This window comes from Onychomys torridus, chromosome 21 (genome assembly GCF_903995425.1).
Source record: "Onychomys torridus chromosome 21, mOncTor1.1, whole genome shotgun sequence".
Classification (NCBI taxonomy): Eukaryota; Metazoa; Chordata; class Mammalia; order Rodentia; family Cricetidae; genus Onychomys; species Onychomys torridus.
In genome coordinates this window covers 29,001,011-29,023,564 of record NC_050463.1, presented here as the reverse complement: position 1 = coordinate 29,023,564, position 22,554 = coordinate 29,001,011, and the positions used below count along the sequence as shown (strand labels likewise).

The following is a 22,554-nucleotide window of genomic DNA, read 5'->3' as shown; positions in this document are numbered from 1 at the left end:
TACATTAATTACAAACTGTATGGCCATGGCCTATGACTCAAGCTTCTTGCTAGCTAGTTCTTATAACTAAACTCAGCCCATTTCTATTAACCTATATGTCACCACATGTGCCATGGCTGGACAGAAGCAGGATGGTGTCTCCTCCTGTGCCTTTTTATCTTCCTGTCTCTCTCTTGGATTTCCCACCTGGCTATAACACCCAACCAAAAGATTTTTTTTTTTTTTTTTGAGACAGGGTTTCTCTGTGTAGCTTTGCACCTTTTCCTGAAACTTACTTGGTAGCCCAGGCTGGCCTCGAACTCACAGAGATCTGCCTGTCTCTGCCTTCCAAGTGCCCAGCCCAAAAGATTATTTTCATTGCTACTTCATAACTGTCATTTTGCTACTGTTATATATCATAATGTAAATGTTTGATTTGCAGAATATGTGATAGACAGCCACCATGAAAGGGTCATTTGATCCATAGGTTGAAAACCACTGCTTCAGATTATGATCTATTTATGCATGCATGTCTGACTGTATTTTGCTTTTACTTTTGAAAAACTAGCCGGGCGGTGGTGGCGCACGCCTTTAATCCCAGCACTCGGGAGGTAGAGCCAGGCAGATCTCTGTGAGTTCGAGGCCAACCTAGCTACCAAGTGAGTTCCAGGAAAGGCACAGAGCTACACAGAGAAACCCTGTCTCCAAAAACAAAAACACTTCTTAGAAAAAAAAAAAAAAAAAGAAAGAAAAACTAGGGTTTCAAGTATCCCTGATTGCCTTTGTGCAATATGTAGCTGAGGATGACTTTGAACTTCTCATTCTTCTACATCTGCCTCCTGAGTGCTAGGATTATAGGCTTGGGTTACCACACTGTTTTTGTGCTGTTGAGGATTCCTGCATGCTCTATCCACTGAGCTTTATTTATAGCCTTAATAACAAATTCTTGATTAAATAAATTTATAGCCCAGAGCTGCTTCTTTGACGAAGTTTTGGAGCCTATGTAGTCCCCAGGAAATCTGTTTTGAATAAAATAAAAATTTTTCCAGTGATGGAAAATTTAAATGATTCAGACCAGTTCTTCTGACTAACTTGGTACATGCAGCCTTCCTACATCCAGTTATTCTTCAAGAGATAATAAACATGAATTGGGACTTCAGTAGCCCTTAGAAGATAGTTAAGTATCTTTTGGGTACATTTATTTATTTTTGTGTCCAGAAAACTAATTTAATTAGCAAATTTTCCAAAACAGCTAAAATTTCAAGAAAAGCTAAGTGAATATTACCTGTAGGCATTTCCTGCACCTCAGATAACTCCTTTGTAGACTGTTTTAATCCCCATTTTCAGCTATCCCAGTGGGCTCTGTGCACTGGCTCCGGGGAAGAAGAGGACACTTAGCATGCTTACTCCTCATTGTGAGCACCTGGATCCTTACACAACGTCATCACCACAATCTTCTTTTGGATTAGAAGCATGTACTTGAACTGTTTCACTTGATAGACTTTGCTGATATTAAATGATGACCTAGTTTATGTCAGATGCTTTCTGTTTTTTCCTTTCTGTAAGCAAAACACTTACCTGTAGTTAATTATAGCAAATTTTAAGGTCTTTTTCTCTTTTACTTTTTTTTCCTCTTTATATTGAGGCAAAGTCTCTGTGTAGCCCTGGCTGTTCCAGAACTCTTGGTATACCAATCTGGTCCTGAATTTGGTGTCCTTTTTTTTTTTTTCCCCCTTTCTGTTGATGAGGACCGAACCCAGGGCCTTGTGGTTGCTAGGCAAGTGCTCTACCACTGAGCTAAATCCCCAACCCCACCCCTTTGTTTTTGAGTGCTGATACTAGCATTCATTTCTGCGTTGTCTTTGTTTTCGTCATTTTCTCCTCATCCTCATCCTCTTCCTTTTTTTTTTTTTAAGATTCTATATAGTTATTCAAATTTTTAATTTGCCTCAAGTTGTTTTCGTAGCTCTTGAATCCTTAAAGATGGGCTGTTCTAGCTGAAAATTTATACTAATCTTTTAGTAGTTTTAGATTTATTAATGATGACATTATAAGAACTCAGACTCTGGAGCCCAACAGTTAAGTATTAGTTATTTGCTACTGTTGTTCGGGTGCTGTGTGTGTGTGTGTGTGTGTGTGTGTGTGTGTGTGTGTGTAGCCCAGGCTAGCCCGGAGCACATGCATTCAAGGACAAAGGTTACCTTAGCTATTTAATCAATACTCCCCATCCTTAGCACTATTCAGAAACACCTGAATATATACTAATATATAAGCTCTTTATTCCACTTTGAACAGTTGAAATGCAGAATCTATTACTTGGTAGTTTGTAACTCTCAATGATGCAGATACTGCTTTACCTAGGTGTAGCAGCACACACCTGTAATCCCAGCACTCAGGAGGCTGAGTCAGAAGGATTTTTGAGTTGGAGGCCTGCTTAAGATATACAATGAGTCTTATCTCAAAGAATAACAACAAAGGCAAATTGTTCTTACTTGAATTCAGTGTACCCAGCTATATTTCTGTGGTGGAAAACTGGAGAGAGATCGTTTTAATGGAAACCTATGGCAAAAACATATTACAGTTATTACCCCCCCTTTTTGATACAGGGTTTTATTATGTAGCTCTGGCTGTCCTAGAACTATGTAGACCAGGCTGGCCTCAAGCTCACAGATATTTACCTGCCTCTGCCATAACCTTTCAGATAGCAACAGATTACCACAAGAACTAAAGCAAAACAAAACCCAAAGAACCCCATATACTATATAGGAGGCATAGTAGTTTTTTATTGTTTACCATAATAATAATAATAGTAATAATAATAATAATAATAATAATAATAATAATTATTATTATTATTATTATTTGAGTTAAGGTTTCTTTGTAGCCCATGCTGGCCTCAAATTCACTGGGTAGCTAAGAATGACCTTAAACTTCTGATCCTTGGGGGTTTATAGGTGTGTATCACTCCAGTTAGTTGTTTTTGTTTTTCCATCCCTCATAGTTGTATGTAGTGCGGGGATCAAACCTAGGACTTGGTGAATGCTAGGCAGGTACTCTTAACAACAGAGCCAGAGGCCAGCCCTGTTGTAGTTAGTTTTGACAGAAACAGTGGAAAGATGATTTTTTATTTTTTAAGATTTATTTATTTATTATGTTATGTACACAGTATTCTGCCTGCATGTGTCCCTACAGGCCAGAAGAGGGCACCAGATCTCATTGCAGATGGTTGTGAACCACCATGTGGTTGTTGGGAATTGAACTCAGGACCTCTGGAAGAGTAGTCAGTGCTCTTAACCTCTGAGCCATCTCTCCAGCCCTACATAGTGAGTTTTAAGATAGCCAGGGCTACATAGATTGTATTTTTTTTTAAAGTTTGGATTGAGCTGTTTTTTTGCTCAGTGGTACAGCACTTACCTAGCATGTATTCTGTTCCCAGCAAGGATAAAAAAGTTTGGACTTGATCTTAAGAGGGGAGCAGTTGTTTCCCAGAATCATTTGTTATAGACACTATTCTTAACTCCAACCAATGGATTTGACCCCTTGTCAAAATTATAAACCATTATGTGCAAGGATATACCTCTCAGCTCTTTATCTATCCAATTATGTTCTTTGTCCGTCTTTACATCAGCACCACATTGTTTTATTTGCAGTTCTAAGGACCCAATCCAGCACTTGTGCATACATACTAGTCAAGCCCTGTACTACTGAGCCATGCCTCCTTCCTCAGTACCACACTGTTTTAATTACTGTAGCTTTGCAGTTTAGTCTTGTGATCATGAAGTATAAACCTACCAATCCCCTTCTCCCAAGGACTGGCTGAGCTTTTGTCTTTTTCAAGATTGCTTTGAATATTCAAGGTCCCTTGACATCCCATATGAATTTTACGCTAGATTTCTTTTTCTATTTCTAATAGAAAGTCATTACAATTTTGATAACAATTGCAATGAATATACAGATCACTGTGGAAGATGCTAAAATATGGATATGTGATTAAAGTTGAGTTTAGAAGTTTTTGAAGGTATGAAAAATGATGTATGAGCTCCATGTAAATTAGTAATTTTGAGATAGGGTCTCACTATGTAGTCCTGACTGGTCTGCAACTCACTGTGTGACAAGGATGGCCTCAAACTCATATATCTGCCTGCTTCTCTGGTGCCACCAACCCCTGCTAGTGTTAGGTTAGTTTGAAGGTATCAAATTTAATTTGATGAATTGTGAGGAATAAGAGAAATAGACAAGGTAGATGTTACCTTTAGGTTCTTGCTTTTTTTTTTTTTTTTTAATTGCTAGAGGAACAGTATTTATTAAATTAAACATAATTATGGATAGCTTTTTTGAAAAAAAAAAAAACTGTGAGAAAACCTGAAAAAGCTATTTCAGTTGTGTTGTTTTTAAGGTGATTTGAAGTCCAGAAGGCACTTAGAAATTCAAGGTAGGGCTGGGTATGTTAATGCGTGCTTATAGCCTGAAAGTTAGAAGAAGCTGGAGGGTCAGTGGTAGCTCTAGGTCCATCTCAGTTATATAGTGAGTTTGAAGCTAGCTTAGGCTGCCTGCTCTCAAAAAACCAAGGATGGAGGGAATCTTTGTTAATTGGAAGGCTGAGCAGTAGTAATTTTGAGTTCAAGTCCTGCCTAGGCAACTCAGAGAGACCCCTTTAAGAAAGTGCTAAGGGTGGTGGTGCAGACACACGTGGAAGAAAAGTGCGGATACACAGAAGGTTACAAATGTTTCAAAAGGCGTTGATGTAGTTCAGTGGTAGAATGAGTATACTTGCTTAGCACATATGAGGCCCTGGTTTCAGTGCAATGTTCTAGGGGACATTCAAGGTAGAAAGGGCTAGAAATGTAGAGAGCTTTTTTAAACATGCATGAGGTACCCTGGGTCTGTCTTCAGGGTACCAAAAAACACAAGGAAAAGATAGAAGGAAAGAAAGAAATTGATTCAAGAATGGAGTATGAAGATTGGATGGCATTGGTTTTTACTGGAAGCCCAGTCTGGTAGTTAGGGATTTTGGCTATGGTGTTGCTTTTTTGTGTGCTGGCTTTAACTTTAGGCAGCATGTTTACCCTCTAAGTGCTGCATAAGTAATACATAACTCATTTGGCTTATTGGAAAGATTAAATTCTTGGTATGTTTATGGCATTTCTTGGCCTGCTGTTCATACTCGGTAAGCACTATTATTTGTATTGGTGTTAAAAATGATGCAGTTCAGTTCAACAAATGTTTATCTGCAAATGAGGTTGATAAGGTGAATTTGCAACCTCCTTCCCAATCTTGGTGTACTTTGTTTGACTGGAAAAGGTAATGCCTCAGGAGTTAGGGAGGTGTAGTAAGAACAGAATGAGCAAGAGCTGCACTGACTGCAGCAAGAAATGAAGTGCATGGCACTTGTACCAAGCAGTGTGGTGTTGAGTATGTGCAAAGCCTGAAGAAGGGGGAGTGAGAGCCTAGGTTGTGGTATCCACAGTGTATGCACAGGCAGACAGGGTGGGGTGGGGCGGGGGGGGGTGTGGATGGGTGAGGGAGGTGTTGGGGGCATGGTGGTAGATATGAATGGATTTCTGTGATGCTAAGGATTGAAACCAGGTCTCACACATAAGGGAAATGCCCTGTAGTTTTCATTCTCATTTTCTGTTTATTTCTTTTTTGGGGGAAGGGGGCAGGGTCTTTCTACATAGCTTTGGCTGTCCTGGAATTCTATGTAGGCTAGGCTAGCTTCAAACACACAAAGATTCACCCGTCTCTGTCTTCAGAGTGCTAGGATTAGAGTGTAGCACTACCTGTGATGGTTCTATCTTTCCATCCATCCATCTATCCATCCATCTATCTATCTATATTGTTAAGTTTTTGTTTTTTGTAACAGTCCTGGCTGTCCTGGAACTTATGTCCTGGAACTTGCTCTGTAGACCAGGCTGGCCTCCAATTCACAGAGACTCCTTGCCTCTGCTTCCCTGGGATTAAAGGTGTGTGCTACCACTGCACGGATGTGTTTCTCTCTCTCTCTCTCTCTCTCTCTCTCTCTCTCTCTCTCTCTCTTTGAGTAGTTTTGGTGCCTGTCCTGGATCTCGCTCTGTACACCAGGCTGGCCTCAAACTCACAGAGATCCGTCTGGTTCTGCTTCTGTAGTGCTGGGACTAAAGGTGTGCACCACCGCTGCCCGGCTAGATTTCTTTTTAATCTATTTTTAGAGTTCATCTTTGAGCGTATGAGCTTAAGTGAGCAAATTTACTTGGTATGTTTAGGTAACTGACAGTTTTTGCTTGAGGCAGGGTCTTACGTAGTCCAGGTTGTCCTCGCTTTTGATCCTCCTGCCTCCACCTCCTCAGTGCTGAGGTTTCTTGTGGTTGCCACTATATCCTGCTCATGGGTGCTGTCAGTTGAACCTGGAGCTTTTTGCATGTTAGATAAACTATCAACTGAGCTATACCCAACTTTTTATTTGAATTTAATTTATTTTTCAACATTTCTTTTTTCTTTTAGGAGAAACTTCCCAAGTTTTTGTTAGTAAAATATGCCCTATATTAAAAATTATATATAATGATTGTATATGAAATATGTCTATAAGCAGCAGGCTGTTTGGCAAAGGTTAAGTTTTTCTCACTTAACTTTTGTTACTTACTTTTGTGGTTGAGCCTGGGGCCTGGTGAATGTTAGGCAAGCGCTCTGCTATTTAGTTTCATCCCTTACCAATTAGTTATACTCACAATCCAAATGTTTATTTGTTTATGTAGGGTCTTGCTGTGTAGCCCAGACTGGTTTCAAATTTATGTTCCTCCCACCTCAGCCTCTCAAGTGCTGGAATTACATGTGTACACCACCCTTCCTGGCTTGCATGCTTTTTTTGGGGGGAGGGTCTTTATTTGTCTGGATTTGAATTACTAAGTTTTGAATTACTAAGTCTTCTGATAGTTTTTTGTTTCATTTTCTTTTTCTCTGAATCAAAATGTCACTATTACTGAAGAGAATGACCTTATACTGGGAACTGGAGGAAGAAAGGAAGGAAGGAAAGATAAGGGAACATAGCAAATGTGGGCTAATGTCTATTAGAAATGAACTTCACCTCTTTGGAAATTAGTCTGCAGAATAGTTCACTTCTTAAAGACATTGTATTTGACGTCTTGGGGATATAGTCATTACAGTACTTACTTTTCCTACAGCTAATGGTTTAGTGGGAAGAGCTTTCTTAGACACATGGACAGAGGGGGTGGTGCTGTATGGTATGCCGAGGGCTGCGGGGTGTGTGGTCGGGGGGATTGCTATGCCAGGTGGTGATAATATCTCAAAGAACATTTAAGTAGGTATGGAGTAAGGTGTTAGGTTGCTTTGTTACGTGGCTAAAGCAAAAGGTGAGGACTGACTTCTGTATCCTGATGTTCAAAGAATTCATAACCAGCTGTAAATAACCTGCCACAAAGTAGCCAGCATGAGAAGTAATTCAGCTGCAAATCAGCACAATTCTATTTGGAGTGTGCACATGTGGATTTCTATTTGCAGCTCATGTCTGAAGCACTGTTTGGGACTCAGTACAGATAACACGCATCCCCCAGAATGCCACATAGACCCTGTATCATTCTTCATGTAGCCCTTCATTTAAGGCAGCCCAAGTCAGACTTCAGCTAGCTGTTTCAGTGTGCTCCCGCAGCAGATGGCCGAGAGAAAGTTCCCTAGATAGCTCTGCTGCTCTTGTCCCCTATCATCATTCTGTTCTTTCCGAAATGCTGTCTCAGATACAGATGTTAATCCTCACATTGCGCTTTAATCCGAACAGTGTCCTGAGGGGAAAATAAAAACTGTGTTCTGAGGTGTTGAGAGCTCTAACCGTGACAGAGCGAGCATAACAAAAGACCTGTGTTGGTTTGCAGGAAGCAGTACTGTCTTAGAGTAAATACTGTCTGCGGAACATTTTCAGTAGTGATTATGCTTGGACCACCTTCTCAGCTGGGAGGATTGCTGTGAGTTTGAGTGAGGTTAGCCTGGGTTACATATTGACATTAAGTATTATATAGTTTTTGTGGAGCTGAGGATGAACCCAGGGCCTTGCGCTTGCTAGGCAAGCACTCTACCACTGAGCAAAAATCCCCAACCAGTTTTTTTTTTTTTTTTTTTTTTTTTTGTAGTATCATAGAATAGGAATTGTATAGTCCTTTTTTTTTTTTTTTTTGGTGGTGCTGAGGATTGAAGCCGGGGAGGGCCTGGGCATATAGTGTAGGCAAGCACTCCACCATTGCACTATATGTTGGTCCACTATGTAAACTTCTTGATGTTGGATTCTTATATTAGCATACTTTTGGGATTCATTAAAGTTGTTGTGTATATCACTTGTAGGATTTTATTTTTGAATAATACTTCATTGATATATACTATTTATTTAAGCCAGCCACTTTGAAGCATATTTGGTTATTTCCTGTTTTGTTTTTTGAGATAGGGTTTCTCTGGTTAAGCTCTAGCTGTCCTGGAACTCTCTATAGACTGGCTCATATTTGGCTGTTTTCATTGTTTGGTGTTTATGAGTAGAGCTATCATAAACATCTGAATACAAGTTATAATGTGAACATAGCCTTTCTGTTTCAAGTGTAAAGTAGCGGTATTTTAAATAAGTGCATAATTAACTTTTTTTCCATTTTTATTTTTTTCTTCTAGACAGGGTTTTTCTTTGTGATAGCCCTGGCTGCCCTGGAACTCCCTTCGTAGGCCAGGCTGGCCTCGAACTCACAGAGATCTGCCTGCCTCTGTCTCTCTCCCACGTGCTGGGATTAAAAGACATGAGCTGCCACTGCCTAGCTAGTTTTAGAGGTTTTAATGTTTTTGCCTGATGGAACAGGAATGTTTTCCTGGTTGAGGGGGAAAGAGAGAAAAGGTTCCACAGTCTCCATCAAGGGCCTGATGAGGATTCCATTGCCACAATCATAAGGTACCTCCACCTCTCAATTTCCCTTCAGTGGAAGCTAAGTCTATACTCAGTGGATCTTTGGAGGATGTTTAATATCCATATTTTAGCATCTTCCACAGTGATCTGTATATTCATTGCAATTGTTATCAAAATTGTAATGACTTTCTATTAGAAATAGAAAAAGAAATCTAGCGTAAAATTCATATGGGATGTCAAGGGACCTTGAATATTCAAAGCAATCTTGAAAAAGACAAAAGCTCAGCCAGTCCTTGGGGGAAGGGGATTGGTAGGTTTATACTTCATGATCACAAGACTAAACTGCAAAGCTACAGTAATTAAAACAGTGTGGTACTGAGGAAGGAGGCATGGCTCAGTAGTACAGGGCTTGACTAGTATGTATGCACAAGTGCTGGATTGGGTCCTTAGAACTGCAAATAAAACAATGTGGTGCTGATGTAAAGACGGACAAAGAACATAATTGGATAGATAAAGAGCTGAGAGGTATATCCTTGCACATAATGGTTTATGATTTTGACAAGGGGTCAAATCCATTGGTTGGAGTTAAGAATAGTGTCTATAACAAATGATTCTGGGAACCTGGTTGAATTTCTGCATGCAGATCATTGTCTCCACCCCGTTCCCTCAGGGGAAAAGAGTAGGAATAGTATGGTGGAAATAACTCTCCTAAAGCTCCTTTCCGCAGTTCTGTCACATTAAGGCATTTAACACATTTACTCCTTGTTTCATGTAGATGTACATAGGTCCCCTCCCTCCCTCCCCTCCCTCCCCTTTGGTGTGGTGTCTCGTTGCAGTCTTGTAGAATATGCTGCCTTAACTTTTGCTTCTCCTTTGGTCTCCTGTATGCTGGGATTGCTGCCATGCCTCCCTGTATGGCAGTCTCTTAGAACAGCTATGTAGCTGCCAAGTTTTAATCAGTTTTCTGTCGAGACTGGCTTTATAGTTCATACTCTGGTCTGCTCTAATCATTCCCCTGCACACGGTTTCTCTGTAGTTTTGGTGTCTCTCCTGGATCTCGCTCTGTAGACCAGGCTGGCCTCAAACTCACAGAGATCCGCCTGGCTCTGCCTCCTAAGCGCTGGGATTAAAGGCCCTGGCTATTAATCATGGTCTTAATAGACTTCTTTCCAGTTCAGCGTCTCACTCAGAATTGTGCATCACATTTAGTTGATATGTAAACACACACACACACACACACACACACACACACACACACACACACATTATTTCAGAGCTGAGGATCGAACATATATTTTTAGTAGGCTGTTGGTCTTAAAATCTTAATTGTTGAATTTTTGTTCTTTTAACAGCTAAACCGGGTGGACAGGTGAAATGTCAGTATATTTCTGCTGTGGATAAAGTTATATTTGTGGATGATTACGCAGTAGGTTGTAGGAAGGACCTTAATGGAATCTTGTTGTTAGACACTGCTCTGCAAACTCCAGTTTCAAAGCAGGATGATGTGGTTCAGCTTGAACTTCCTGTCACAGAGGTAAGTAGATACAATTACACTGTGTGTCTCTGTACAAGGTAACCTCTGACCTTTGGGTGTTAAGTGAAATTAAGCTGTCCTTTAGGGCATTGTTCATAAGTTGTGCTTAAAGGACATTGTATAGTCCCATAAAAACAAAGATTGAATCATGAACCACACTTTTAAATACTTACCTTTCTCTGCATAATTAATTGGTGTTTGTTGAAAGAGTGCTTCAGAACTTTTCCTTAGCACAGGATAAGCAACTGTAACAAAGACTCCAAAATACAGTGAATTAATAAACAAGATGACTTATGGGTAGTAACAGCCCAGGGCTGGACGTGGGCCCACTCTGCCAGCCTCAACACTTAGCCGTGAATTGTAGACAGTCCTCCCGGTCCGTCCTTTCCAAGTCATAGGAGACCAGCCACCCACAGCTTTTCTTCATCCTCACACTCTCTCTCTCCTCCTTTCTCTTTCACCTGTGTTCACTCTGGCTGTCTCTTCCTCTCCGAAGTACCCTTCTCTCCCCACCTTTTCCTCTCTCTTCTGCTGTTCTTCCCCTTTCCATCCCCTCCAAACGCTTTTCATAGTCACTTTGTTGGGCACAGTTTAGTTACATGGCATACCAAGCTAGAGAAAGAGACTAGAAATTTTGGAGACAGCGTCTCATGTGTAGCCCAGGCTGACTTCCAGCTTACTCTAGTCAAGAATGACTTTGGGGCCTAGAGAGATGACTCAGAGGTTAAGAGCACCGGCTGCTCTTCCAGAGGTCCTGAGTTCAATTCCCAGCAACCACATGGTGGCTCACAACCATCTGTAATGAGATCTGGTGCCCTCTTCTGTGTACATAATAAATAAAATAAATCTTTATAAAGAAAAAAAAAAAGAGTGACTTTTAGGCCGGGTGGTGGTTGCGCACGCCTTTAAGTCCCAGCACTCAGGAGGCAGAGGCAGGCAGATCTCTGAGTTTGAGGCCAGCCTGGTGTACAGAGGGAGTTCCAAAGCTACATAGGGAAACTCTGTCTTGAAAAACAAAACAAAACAAAACAAAAAAAGATTTTTAATTCCTGATCTATCTGCTTCCACCTCTTAAATGCACGTGCCATCATACTTTGCTCTATACTAGTTTTTGTTTTGAGACAGAGGCTCATTTGTAGCCCTGGTTGCCTGTGCCTCTTGAGTGCTGGGTTTACAGTTTGAGGCAACACATCTGACTTTATTTTTTACTTTATGGATAGCATTGCTGAGGGTTTTCATGCTACTTGTTGACTGGCTCTGTGTATTGTGAGTACTTTATACTTGTACTTATGTTTAAAAGTTGACTTGATGTTTCTTTTGCTCATAGTTTTAGCATATTTATTTATTTTTGTTTAATTCATGTATTGCTATATTACTCTCTGGCTACTACACTGAATGCATTCCTTTACTCATCTAAATGATTAACTAGGTTTATATGAAATTAATTGTAAGGTTAAGCTTTGTATAGTTAAGACGATCATGAATTAGGTGAAGGAAAATCTGATTGTTTTATTGTGTTTGTGTTTAATTTTTTTTTTTTTTTTAAATTATCAGGCACAGCAGCTCTTATCAGCATGCGTAGAGAAGGTAGATGTTTCTAGTACAGAGGGTTATGATTTGTTCATCACACAGCTCAAAGATGGCTTAAAAAATACATCTCACGAGACCGCAGCAAACCATAAAGTTGCTAAGGTAAGAATTCAAATGTGTTTGGGGCTGTGATAGACTAAGCTGTGTCCTGTTGCTGTTCCTGTCCTCTTCCTCTAGAAATGTTCTAATAGAGAGATACATGCCTACATGATAAAGTTGAGATATCAGTGTCTTTTGTGGTCTTTGCCTGTTCATTTAGTAGCAGAAGAAGCTTAAAGTTGCTAAGCAGCAGTCTGAGAAGCCAGTTCGGTTGAACTATTATGTTCTTGGTGGGATATTCTTCTGTGTAGCTTAAAGCGTAGAGAAGAAGAAATGACTAGCAAGGAGTTTGCATGCTGGAATACATTGTGGTGTCTAGTTTGTGTTATGAGCCTTCTGTGTTAGAGTCTTCTGGAGACTTCTGATCTTTCAGGGTGGTACTGTGGTTAGAATTAGCTATTAGTGACGCTGTATTGTAGATTACCTTTTTAGGCCACCTCTTTCTAGAGGATACCATGGTAAGACAGTGAATGTCATGGGCAAGAGCCCATTGCTGGAACTTTACTTTTTCTTCTTTGAAATGCTTTCCTTGGTCAGAGGTGGAGTATAAAATACCAGCGTGGTACAGAAGACGTTCTGTTGTTCTCCATACCATATATTATGGAAGAAGCATCGTGAGCTGAACAGGTACAATATGCATCTGTTACAGTGAAACAGATTGCTTCTCAGTCTGGCTGAATTGATTGATCTAGCATAGTCAACCTGGCTAGCTGGCTCTCACCCCTGAAAAATAGATGGTGGCCTGGTTAGTCCTGGTGAGGAAATCCCTGTGGTTGGGCCTGTGCATAGCTTCCATTTCCTGCCTGATAGCTTCCATTTCCTGCCTGGCATCTTCCATATAGATCTGTAAAGCAGTGTTGGAAAGGCTGTGGAGAAAGAGGACTCATTTTTCATTTCCTCTGCTGAGCCCTTACATAGTTTACATGTAGTTCATACTGCTCTTGAGAGTGTTTGTAGACTTTTCCCTTTGACTTCCTTGTTTTATTTTTCTTTGTTTTGAGGCAGGGCTTCTCTGTAGACCAGGCTGGCCTCGAACTCACAGAGATCCTCCTGCCTCTACCTCCCTAGAGTGATGGGATTAAAGGCGTGCACAACCACAGTCATTGTTGAAGATTATTGACACTGTACAAAGGCCAACACAGGTGGCTAAGTAGTGCTGAGATTACTACCCCTGTTACTTTTCCAGTTTCTAATTTAGTTGTTACTCTCAGAAACTTCCTCAGGACTAAGCATTGTTTTGATTAAGTACTCTTAGAGGAATGGCGGCATGTTCAGGATCTCTTAGGACTTTCCTGTTCTAATGGTCCTCACGTGGGACCAGCATTAGTGTATGGAATTTCTCCCTGTGCTTGTGCCATGTCTCCAGGAACCTGAGAAATTACTATGGTGTGGATTGGGTGGACCTACACCTTTCAGTGATACCTTTGTACCAGAAAGCCATCGAACACATGACAGTCACTAGTCCTCATGTTAGTGACCACATGGATGTTTATAGTTCATTGCTGCTTTTGTAAAGTCCTTGAGAGATTGCCTCACTCCACCCCATGAGTATCACTTGTAGTGAATGCCCATAAGTCCTTCTGGGGGGCAAACTTTATGATGTACAGTATATATAGTTGGAATTTTATCGTAGAACCTTTTACCAAGTGAAAGTCAGATTTGTTGTTCATTTGTTTGTTTTGTTTTTTTGGTGCTAAAGACCCTTCAATGAGTAGGCTTCTCATCTATTAACAGGTTTAGTTTAAAAACTAGGTAAGAGGGTTGGGGACTTAGCTCAGTGGTAGAGTGCTTGCCTAGCAAGCACAAGGTCCTGGGTTCGATCCTCAGCTCAAAAAAGAAAAAAAAAAAAAAAAAAAACTAGGTAAGAGATTTTCATTCTGTTTTTTTCTTTTCCCATTTGTGCTGCATGCGTGTGTGCGTGTGTGTCGGTGTGTGGTGTGTGTGTCGGTGTGTGTATGCACCTCCATGTGGAAGTCTGTGGTTGTTATTAGAAATCATTTTCCATCATTCTTCCTTCTACTTTATAAATTGAAGCAGGGTTTCAGACAGACCCAGACCTCACCTATATGATTAGTATTGCAAGCCAGAGCTTGCTCTGGGGATTCCTGACTGCCTCCCCAGACTGAACTCAGAGGCAGGCCCACCCAGCATGTACATGGGCTTCTGGGGATCCAAACTCTCATGCATGCTAGTTCCTCCACTGTTGAGTCATCTCCTCCATTTGGTGGTGCTGAGAATTGAACCTAAGGCTTTGTGCACACTAGCAAGCACCCGGCCATTGAGCTGAGGTTCAGTAGTATTATGCTAGCATGCCTAGTATGTACTGAAATGAATGGGGACGGTTTTCAGGTAATCTGGGGCCTTTGTTTTTACACTAGTGTAGCTTGTTTAGCAGTAATATTAAATAATATTAATAGTTTTCAAAAGATTTGTTTTCCTTTTTTGTTTTTTTCTTGACAGGGTCTCTCTTTGTAGCCCTGGCTCTTCTAGAATTCTCTATGTAGACCAGGATGGCCACAAATTGACAAAGATCTGCCTTCTGAGTGCTGGGATTAATTTAAGAGTGTGCCACATCACTCTCAGCATTATTTTACTTTTTTGTTTTGTTCTGTTTTTGTTTTTTGAGACAGGGTTTCTCTGTGTAGCTTTGCGCCTTTCCCTGGAACTCACTTGGTAGCCCAGGCTGGCCTCGATCTCACAGAGATCTGCCTGTCTCTGCCTTCCAGGTGCTGGGATTAAAGGCGTGTGCCACCTCCACCTGCCTTTTTATTTTTATTTTTATTTTACTATTTTTTAAAATTATGAATACGCATGTGGATGTGTTCACATGAGTTTCCTTGCTCCCAAAGGTTAGAAATGTTAGATTATGAGCCACAGGCCATTGAGCCATCTGATGTAGGTTAGCATTTATTGGATATTATTTCTGGTGGAGTTGAGCTGGGACTTAATATTGGTGACAAAAAAGCTCATGCTTGGTGTTGCTATTTCTGGGTTTTGATGAAAACAACATAGACATACATGTGCTAAGATGGATTAAATCATCACATATACAAGTAACAATAATTGTCCAAATTCTTTATTAATGGAGGCTTGAGTGCCCACCTAGTGCTTAACATTGTTCATTCAAGATGAAATAGTTATTAATTTTGGTGAACTATATCGTATTGTATTTTCTTTTGTGGGGAAGAGGATTTTGAGAGACAGATTCATTGTGTAGCATAGGCTAGCCTGGAATTCATATCTCTCATGGAACTCAGGGCAATCCTCCTGCCTCAACCTTGTAAGTGCTGGAATAACAGGTATGTTCCACCAACTTTAGTTGTTACTATCTTGTTCTAAGTTGTCTTTTTCAGCGTAGTTGGAGTTTTTTTTAAAAAGAAAAACCAAAACAAACATTAATGTATATATTTATGAGATGCAGTGTGATATTTTGATATATGCATACATTGAAGAGAGATTAAATAAAATGAAATGTTATATCTCTACCACCTTACAGTTATTATTTCTTCCTGGTGAGAATATTTAAAATCAACAATAGGTTGTTGTCCGTGGCCAGCATACTGTATGTAGTGTTAGTCAAACAACAGGTTGCCAAATAGGTGATCAGCAGCTAGTCCATCACATCTATGCTTCCTTCTGCTTTGTACCCTTTGACCAGCATCCCCATACTCTTTTCTTTGCCAAGCATCTTTTTCTTTTAATCCCCCATACTTTTGTATCAGCTCTAGTAACTGTCATTTTACTCTTTGGTTTGATGAGTTAGAGTATACATTTTACATGTAAATGATATCATTTATATTTGTCTTCTTGTTCCAGGCCTGTTGCAATTAAATTTGCAATTTAATGTACTTTTATCCATGTTGTCACAAATGATGGAGTTGCCATCTTTCAAAAAGCTTTGTAATATTCTTCTGCATGCAATTGTGCACACATTCCCATAGTTTTACCTATTCATCTAGAGATGGAGATTTGGCTTATTTCTCTGTACTTTGGTATTTTTAAATCAAAGATTTAGGTTTTTACTTAATGGCAAATTCTTGCTGTAAACAATAAACTGATGGTATCATTGACATTAGGGATACATAGCTCTTTAATTGATCAGGTCAGGGTAAGAGTTTGGTTAAAACTGTGGGGAAGGGTTGGGGATTTAGCTCAGTGGTAGAGCGCAAGGACCTGGGTTCGATCCTCAAACAATAAAACTGTGGGGAAGTATCTCTCTCTTTGCTCATATTTCTGTTTTCTTCCAGTGGGCCACTGTTACATTTCATCTTCCTCATCATGTGTTGAAGTCTATTGCCAGTGCCATTGTAAATGAACTCAAGAAAATAAATCAAAATGTTGCTGCCTTACCTGTGGCGTCCTCGGTGATGGACAGATTGTCTTACCTCTTACCCAGTGCACGTCCAGAACTTGGCGTGGGGCCAGGCCGCTCTGTAGACAGGTAGGACCCTTGCTCTTCGGGGTATACTGAGATTGAATTCCTGGATTTAGGGTTAACCAAAATGTACTGCAAATCTGGTTATGATTAGCATATTCTAAAAAGTAGATTTCTGCCAGGCGGTGGTGGCATATGCCTGTAATCCCAGCACTGGGGAGGTAGAGGCAGGTGGATCTCTGTGAGTTCGAGGCCAGCCTGGTCTACAAAGAGAGTTCCAGGACAGCCTTCAAAGCTACAGAGAAACCCTGTCTCGAAAAAACCAAAAAGAAAAAAACAAAAAAGTAGATTTCCATTTATACATGAATGTTGTGGTGAGCTGATTGCCGCTGTTGAATATACCTTTTATTCTCTAAGAGGATTCCAAGATTGTATTTTGAAGATTCCAATGCTGCGGACATTTTAAGCAATTATAACTGTTGAGTGTGTAACATTTTGTCAGTGATGAAATTTACTAGCTTTTGCGATGAATTCTGACAATATACTGTATAGAAATGTGAGTATAAATAAAATTGCTTACTGTTTTCATGGAGGAGGAGCAGGGTGATATGCCCAAATACATTGTAATTATCTGTGAAGTTCTCAATGAAAAACATACTAAAAAAGGTCTTTGAAGGGGTATGGGGTGAGTAGGTATGATTAAAGTACATTATAGCCAGGTGGTGGTGGTGCAGGCCTTTAATCCCAGCCTGGGCTACAGAGTGAGTTCCAGGAAAGGTGCAAAGCCACACAGAGAAACCCTGTCTCAAAAAACCAAAACAAGAACCCCCCCCAAAAAGGGCCCCCCCCACATTATAGTTACCTATGAAGTTCACAAAGAAAAGAAACTGGCTCTCCCATGTCTCCCATTTACTGGAATAGTTTTCTTAAGATCTTTATGCTGTTTGACCTGGATTTAAAAGGTACTAGGAAAATCATACCTTTATCAATTTTTTTAGATTCATTGAATACCTGTTTTTTGTAAAACTAAAGCTTATAGTATATTTGGTAAAAGCTTGATAAGTTAGTTGAAGTTAAAAGCACTAAAGTTGATTAATATTAAAGTGGAGTTTAAAGCCTGATAGGTTTGATTGGATGTTTACTTTTTCTTTTTTTTTGATTTTCCGAGACACAGTTTCTCTGTAGCTTTGGAGCCTGTCCTGGAACTCACAGAGATCCACCTGCCTCTGAGTGCTGGGATTACAGGCGTGTGCCACCACCACCTGGCTTGGATGTTCACATTTTTTGTCCCACATACAACATTTTGATTTTCATATTTCCATTGAGTGAGTCACTTTCTATGTACTTTCCTGAAGTACGTTTATGAATAGTATGTGGTGATGCTAGCAAGTATAATACTGAATTAATTCATTTTAAGTATAGCTCTTATATTCATAGTATGTAGCAGTTTATCCTTTACATCGTTCATTTGCCCCGGTTTTGTTAAGTGATTTTATTACAGACACAACTTGTGTTAATTACATTAGCGAGTGGTAAAGATTTTTATATGGTAATGTTTGTTGTCTCTGTCTTTTAGACAGAGTATGCCACTCCTGAATATCAGGTGCTAAATGCTATGGCTGTCATGAAAATACTCTTGCAACCTATTTGGAAGTGGGAACAGAGAAAGAGAAGCTTGTGATTAGAGCGAGTGTTGTCTGAGTGAGCAGTGCAGATCTTGAGATGTTATCGGCCCCTCAGAGTTCTTTTGCAGTTCCAGTGCTTTCTAAAGAAGCTCCTGCATACTGTGATAAGTGTTGTATTTTAGGAAATGGAGATCGTGAGATAGGATTTCTGTTTTGTTTTAGTTACTTGTGACAAGAAGTAACTTAAGGGTTTATTTAGGCTCAGTTTGAGGCTACAGTTCATCATGGGAGCAAAGCATGGGCCTGGTTGTATGTATTCAGGAATGGGAGAACAATGCTTGTGCTCACCTTAGTTTCTCCTTTTTATTCATTCTGTACCCAGGTATAGGATAGTGCTGCTCAAATTAAGGGTTGAATTTTATTTTGTTTTTTTCCCCTCCTCAGTTGAACTTCTGGAAATGCTCGCAAAGACATGTCCTAAGGATGTGTCATCTAGGTGGTTCCAAATCCAGCCATATGTTCCTTCTGGGTGCGCCAAAATTAATGAAGTTATTTCATTAATAATGAATCTACAAAGACTTTGGAGCCTGGGCTACATGAGACACTTTCTCAACTTTCCTTCTCAAAAATAGATACAGAACCTATACATGACACTTTCTAACCTTCAAAATTGTTTTTTTAGCCAGGCAGTGGTGGCACACGCTTTAATCCCAGCAGAGCCAGGCGGATCTCTGTGTGTTTGAGGCCAGCCTGGGCTACTGAGTGAGTTCCAGGAAAGGCGCAAAGCTACACAGAGAAACCCTGTCTCAAAAAACAAAACAAAAAATCAAAAAAAAGGGAAACATTTATTAGTGTACTTCAAGGGGCTGCCTCCTGGGTTGTAACAGAACTGCTATCAGATAAATTTTCCTTTTTACTTTGTTTCTGGGAGCTGAACTCAGGGTCCTGTGCTTCCTGTGCATTGCTGGGCATTGGATCCAAGGGCTCAGTGTGTGCTAGGCAGCTGCTTCAAGTGCTAATATTGATGTGCTCCTCCTTCTCCTAGTACATGCTCTTAAAAGTCACAATGTAATTCTGAGTAACTTAGGGCAATATTGTTGAACGCTATGTGTGAATTCCTTTTTGGAGAACTCTAGAGATTCAATGTTTCTGGTCTGTTTTTCCTGATTCCCCCCACCTCCATCTTTCAGTTACTATTTATACAGCTGTAAGCGCAAGAGGAAGCCTTGCCCTTAGTCCTTTCTTACTTGAAGTCTCTTGGACTTCAGTATGTTGTTGTTTTTTAAATACTGATACCTTGAGTTATAGCTTGTCTCTGCTTGAAGTGTTGCATTCTACTATGAAAGTGTGAAGATTTTATTGTTTTGTTTTCTAGATAATCTATCTAGTTAAGGCTGTCTTCCACCTCATGATGCTCTTGCTTCAGGTTCTGAGTGCTGGGATTATAGACTTCATTATGGCTTTTAAATTTTGCATTATGGTTTTTGAAATTTGCTAGAGTTTCTGGCCCTAGTGGTATACACCTTTGATCCCAGCAGGCAGAGGCTGGCTGAGTTTGAAGCCTGCATAGTGAGTTCCAGGATAGCCAGGGCTGCACAGTTGAGACCTGTCTTAAGCAATACTAAACTAAATTAAAATTTGCTAAAGTATGTAGCTGCCCTGGAGGAAGATTTTCCAAGAGAAAGGACAAAAAACCGATTTCTAGTTAAAAAAACAACTAAAAAAGCAAATAATATGCAAGCACTGCTTAAATGCTTAGTGTAGCAGAGAGAGAGGCCCACTGTCAGCTGGCTGAGGAAAAGGTGCAGGGTTCTCTTGCCTGTCCTCATTTCCTCTGGGCTGATTCACTATTAGTTAACTTAATCTACCTGTGGAATTATTTAGTTGCTGTAGTCATTAACCAGCTTTTCTTTTTCTTTACAATTTGTAAGGGAACGTGTTGAAAATAAAAATTTGAACATAATCATTCCCACTTTTTCTTTTCTTTCCTTTTTTTTTTTTTTTTTGGTGGTTTGGTTTTTCGAGAGAGTGTTTCTCTTTGTAGCTCTGGCTGTCCTGGAACTCTCTTTGTAGACTAAGCTGGCTTTGAACTCACAGAGATCCACCTGCCTCAGCCTCCTGAGTGCTGAGATTACAGGCATGTGCCACCACCACCCAACTTCTTTCCCACTTGATTTTGATATTTCAGTAATTTTCTTTCTGTAGCATTAAATTAGAGTTTCCCTTTGGTTTGATTCCTCGCTCCAAGTATGTGCTGTTTGTTTACTTTTAGGGCATTGATGTATAGTGAGGCTAACAGAAGGGAGACATTCACCTCATGGCCTCATGTTGGCTATAGGTGGGCACAGCCAGATCCCATGGCTCAAGCTGGATTTTATCACCAGGTAAAAAATATATGTATTTCCCAAGTGTGCTAGTACAGTTTTCAGTAAGCCCAGCATTTAATTAAAACACCTTTCCTTTTAAAAGTGTTTTGTGTAATCTAGCTATTGGTTGTTTGTATATGTGCTTGTGAGTTTTGTTTGCCACATATTTGGTTGTGATGCCAGTCCTGTGTCCTGTATTGGGAATTTAGGGGGCAAGTAATTAATGAATTATTTAATAGTTACTTTTCAGTTTAGATACATTTGCTTTTTTTTTGGCTATCAAGTTCATGTGGTCTTTAAATGTCAGTTTTGGGAAATGTTCTCCTTGGATATTTGAGTATTTTTCAGTGTTTGACTGCTTTTATAAACTAGTAGTAGATTCTTGAAGTAATGCAATAAATAATTTTACAAGGCAGAAGTAGTGGTATACACCTGAAATGCTATCACTTGGGAGGCTTGGGGAGGGGATTGTGAGTTGCAGACCAGCCAGAAACATGCAGTGAAACACTGCATTTAATTATTTATATATTTACTTTTGAGACAAGGGCTCACTGTGTTGCCCTCATTGGACTGCAAATTTTTTGAACTTATTTATGTATGAGCAGAGTAGTACTATAACTTTTTTTCCTTAGAAAATTACACTTGAAATTGGGAACTTTTTGAAGAGTTATTATTGAAAAGCTGTTTTAATGATTGGTTCTTCCCTTTTTCTCTTTTGCCCTTCCATACCTGCTTCCTTCCTCCCTTCCTCTTTCTCTTATCTCCTTTTCTTCCCTTCTGTACCTGCCTGCTTCCTTGCTCTCTCCTCCATTTTAACATATTTTGCAGCCTGCCTCATCTGGAGATGATAGAGCCATGTGCTTTACTTGTAGTGTATGTCTTGTCTGTTGGGAGCCTACGGATGAACCTTGGTGAGTATTGAGTTTTCTAGGCATAGTAGGCTAAGTTAAGTTAGTATTATAGTGCTTCTAAAGTTTACTTTTCTGATCTTGATATAATCTTCTTGTCTTTTTGCTCTGTGTTATTGTCACTGTCCTAAGAGAGTGAGATTGTCTGTCTATATTCTATCACAAGACTTTCCAAAATCTGCATGGGGAAAGTGCCAAAAGATATAGGTTCTCACCAGACCAGAGAGGCTGTTAAATCTACCCTAGCAATAATTCTGCTGTGTAGTTCTGACCATTGAAGAAAGGTGAATAGAGACTCAATCAAGGGGAGGTACTTAACATATATAGTTCTAATTTTTTTTTTTTTTTTTTTCTGAGACAGGGTTTCTCTGTGTAGCTTTGTGCCTTTCCTGGATCTTGCTCTGTAGACCAGGCTGGCCTTGAACTCATAGAGATCCACCTGCCTCTGCCTCCTGAGCGCTGGGATTAAAGACATGCTCCACCAACGCCTGGCCTACAGTTCTAATTTTAAGTAACCCTCTCTCCCTCCCCGGTGACTGGAGACACAGCTGTGAGTACTGGGAACTGAACCCTTATATTTTTGGTGTGAGCCTAGCCTTTATCGGCTGAGCCATCTTTCCAGCCCCAAGTAACTTTTTAGAGGATGTCTAAAGTCTGAATTATAGCATACAACAGGGCTGGAGAGATGGTCTCACCATTTGGTTGTTTTGGTTGGTCTGGAGCTCGTATTATCGATCTGGCAGGTTATAAACTGATTGATCCTCCCCAGTGTGTGGATTCACTGTCAGGTACTGCCACACCGTACTCTGTTATACATTCTTTCTTTTCTTTTCTTTTTTTTTTCGAGACAGGGTTTCTCTGTAGTTTTGCGCCTTTCCTGGAACTTGCTTTGTAGAGCAGGCTGGCCTCAAACTCACAGAGATCCGCCTGGCTCTACCTCCCAAGTGCTGGGATTAAAGGCATGTGCCGCCACCGCCTGGCACATTATTTCATTTTAAAATGAAGAAAATAAAAGTTTTCCAAGGGTGCATGTCTAGTAAGGGATAGAAAATAAGGTTTTCAGCTATTTCATTTAGATTGTACTACAGTTGATTTTGAGGTTTTATGTAAGCTGATAAGCTGATATGAATGTAGTGATCATGTGAAAACAGTCATTTAATGTACACCTGAAAAAAATTAAACAACGATATTATAGCATGTAATGCATGCTTT

General features: G+C 40.1%; 1 protein-coding gene across 11 annotated transcripts in view; it reads left to right on the top strand.

Moving 5' to 3' along the window:
* Birc6 (baculoviral IAP repeat containing 6) overlaps nt 1-22,554 on the top strand; it is a 185,646-nt gene that overhangs the window by 9,836 nt on the left and 153,256 nt on the right. For all 11 annotated transcript variants that reach the window (XR_004943402.1, XR_004943403.1, XM_036171155.1 and 8 more), the window contains exons 2-6: nt 10,198-10,379; nt 11,934-12,071; nt 16,316-16,509; nt 20,341-20,452; nt 21,263-21,345. Coding sequence is in view for 9 of the 11 variants with exons in the window: in XM_036171155.1 (XP_036027048.1) it covers nt 10,198-10,379; nt 11,934-12,071; nt 16,316-16,509; nt 20,341-20,452; nt 21,263-21,345 (709 nt within the window). In the remaining 2 variants the exon portion in view is untranslated. The remainder of the gene's footprint in view (nt 1-10,197; nt 10,380-11,933; nt 12,072-16,315; nt 16,510-20,340; nt 20,453-21,262; nt 21,346-22,554) is intronic.